The following is a 2676-nucleotide window of genomic DNA, read 5'->3' as shown; positions in this document are numbered from 1 at the left end:
CTTCAATATTTTGTGATAGAATTTTCAAAATCTTCACGTAATATAAAAGTCATAAATCCTATAAGTTCTTTGCTTTTTTGGCCATAATTACTCAATCTTTAATCATACCAAATTAACTTGGCTTCTAATTCCTTTTTGTTTAGACGACAAAACTTAAATTTATTCCCATGCAAGCATTCTTTCTCCACCATACATACAAACCAAGAAAGAACATTTTCCCAACCACTACACATTCATCATTTTCCCATCTATAAATCACCATGCATGCAACATTTTAACCCTAATTAAGCATAGCCAAGTCCAAAAAGTCTCCAACACAAAGAACAATGAACCCTTCATCTTCTTCCCTTTTGCTCACTCTCATCACAATCCTCTTCTGTTCTCTCCATTCTCTAGGTTTTGCCAACCGTCTAATCCAACAAACATGCAAGAATTGCTCAAAAACCGACCCCAACATAAGCTACAAATTTTGTGTAGCATCTTTCCAATCCAACCATAGGAGCCAACATGCCAAAAACCTCGAAGAACTAGGTCTAATCGCCGTCAAGATAACAAGGCACAACGTGACGGATACTAATGCTCACATCAATGATCTTTTGGAGAAGAACAAGAGCTTAGACCCATTTGTCAAAGAATGCTTAGACGATTGCCTTGAAGTATATTCAGACACCATTTCCACTTTCAGAGAAGCCATTAGAGATTACAAGGCCAAACGCTATACCGATTGCAATGTGAAGCTAAGCTCAATCATTGATGCCTCCACCACATGTGAAGATGGATTCAAGCAGAAGAACAATGGTGCCATTTCTCCACTCACAAAAAGAAACAAAGATACCTTTCAGCTTTCTGCTATAGCACTTTCCATTGTTAACATGCTCATCAACACAGATATATAAGGAAAATGATCCATTCTTATATTTTTCTGTAATGTTAATTATTTGGGTTTATAGTGTTTGGAATTGTACTAAATTTGTCTTTGTAAAAAAATATTTTACTCTCTTAAATTTTATAAAAAAAACACACTTTTATCATAAGAAAATCATGAAATAGAAACCAATTTTTAGAGACTAAAATAATTAGTTGCAATAGTAACTAAATTAGAGACTATTTTAGAGACTAAATAAAAAATTGATTTCTAAATTAGTTTCTATTATAGTTAAATAGTTTCTAAATTGGTATCTAATTAACAACTAAGGTTTAACTACCAATTATTTAGTTTTTAAATTTGGTAGCAAAAACCTTGGATTCTAATTAGATACCAATTTAAAAACTATTTAACAATCATAGAAACTACTTTATAAACTAATTTTTTTTTTAGTTTCTAAAATATCTCTAATTAGTTACTATTGCAACTAATTATTTTGGTATCTAAAACTTGGTTTCTATTTCATGATTTTTTTTCTTGTAGTGTATATTCATTGTAGCTGGAATTATGTCTATTCTCAAGAATTGGTTTAGAATTGTCTAGCATAATAAATTATACTTTAAAACGTAATGAATTAAAATATTAGATTAAATTTTACATTAAATTTTAGATAAAAAACATCATTAGAATACATTATTATAAGTTGTTTTGCTATGAGATTGTCTTGAGCCCTAAAATTGGATATGTTTCTCTAGTGTTTGCTTCTCATGAAAGACGAATTAATGTGTAAAGAATAATGATAACGATTATTGGAGTTCGTGGTTTGGCTTTGAGTTCAAGCAATGGTGATCTCATGTTGTCTCTTTAGCTTGAATCCAAGACTTTCTTTTTTTCCTTTTTCTAAATGTAAAATGATTCTATATATAATGAAGTTTACATGCAAATATTTTGATGTGCAAATAAAAACTTTTTACTTGAATTATCTAATGGGAGCAAAAGATCTTGGCCCCATTAAAAGACCATTTAAACTTGTATATGAAATTTTAGTTTTTAAATTAAAATATGGTAATTTTATACTTTATTAGTTTGTTTATTAATTTTGTATATAAAAAACTTAACTAGTTACTTTTCACAAAAGAAAATATCTCTCTCAATATATTCTCTCTTTTTCAATATACCCATAGAGCTTATCTTATATCAAGCATTTTTACTCTTTGTCATTATTTATATTCTCAAATACTTTTACTTTTTTTTTTTTCAATCCTCGTTTATTCAGTTGTTAATACAACAATTTTCAAACTTTATAGTCAAGAAATTTGATTTTGATCCTTTAAAAGTATCATAATATAAAAAAAAAAATTAACCCTAAAATACTTAACTCTAAATTGAAGGAAGATCCTTGATGAACCAAGTTTAAAAGATAAAAAATTTGAAATAAAACTCATACTTCTTTTTTTACTAAATGGTAAATAAATGAAAATGTATTTTAGCACCACCCACCTTTATAAATCCAAGATCACCACATTTAGAAAAATATTTCTTATAAACATGAGTGTTTCAAAATTTCATATTAGACTGATTTAGTTTAACCGAGAGATAAGTAAAATTTAATTATTAATTGAATTAGAAAAAAATTATTGAAATCTTATATTCAACACAAATAACCTATAGGAAACTCCTTCATTCCATTTAAAGTTGTTTTAAGATGCAAAGTGTTCCATGCTTGGGAATAAAATACCAATCTAACCTTTGACTTATTTTAATAGCATAGTGGCATATTGTGTTCACATGTTCAACAATAATAATTGTCT

General features: G+C 28.0%; 1 protein-coding gene across 1 annotated transcript; it reads left to right on the top strand.

The window, feature by feature from the left end:
- Positions 1 to 265: 265 nt before the first annotated feature.
- LOC137818794 (putative invertase inhibitor) lies at positions 266 to 917 on the top strand. Its single transcript, XM_068622403.2, has one exon. It carries the CDS (start codon positions 327 to 329, stop codon positions 894 to 896), a length of 570 nt encoding a protein of 189 aa, XP_068478504.1. The 5' UTR covers positions 266 to 326; the 3' UTR covers positions 897 to 917.
- The last annotated feature ends 1759 nt before the right edge of the window (positions 918 to 2676 follow it).

Source organism: Phaseolus vulgaris, chromosome 10 (genome assembly GCF_051622355.1).
Source record: "Phaseolus vulgaris cultivar YP4 chromosome 10, ASM5162235v1, whole genome shotgun sequence".
Lineage (NCBI taxonomy): Eukaryota > Viridiplantae > Streptophyta > Magnoliopsida > Fabales > Fabaceae > Phaseolus > Phaseolus vulgaris.
This window is presented reverse-complemented; position numbering and strand designations above follow the sequence as displayed.

Coding starts and splice junctions, on each gene's coding strand:
- LOC137818794 (XM_068622403.2), top strand. CDS start 327: ATGAACCCTTCATCTTCTTCCCTTTTGCTCACTCTCATCACAATCCTC.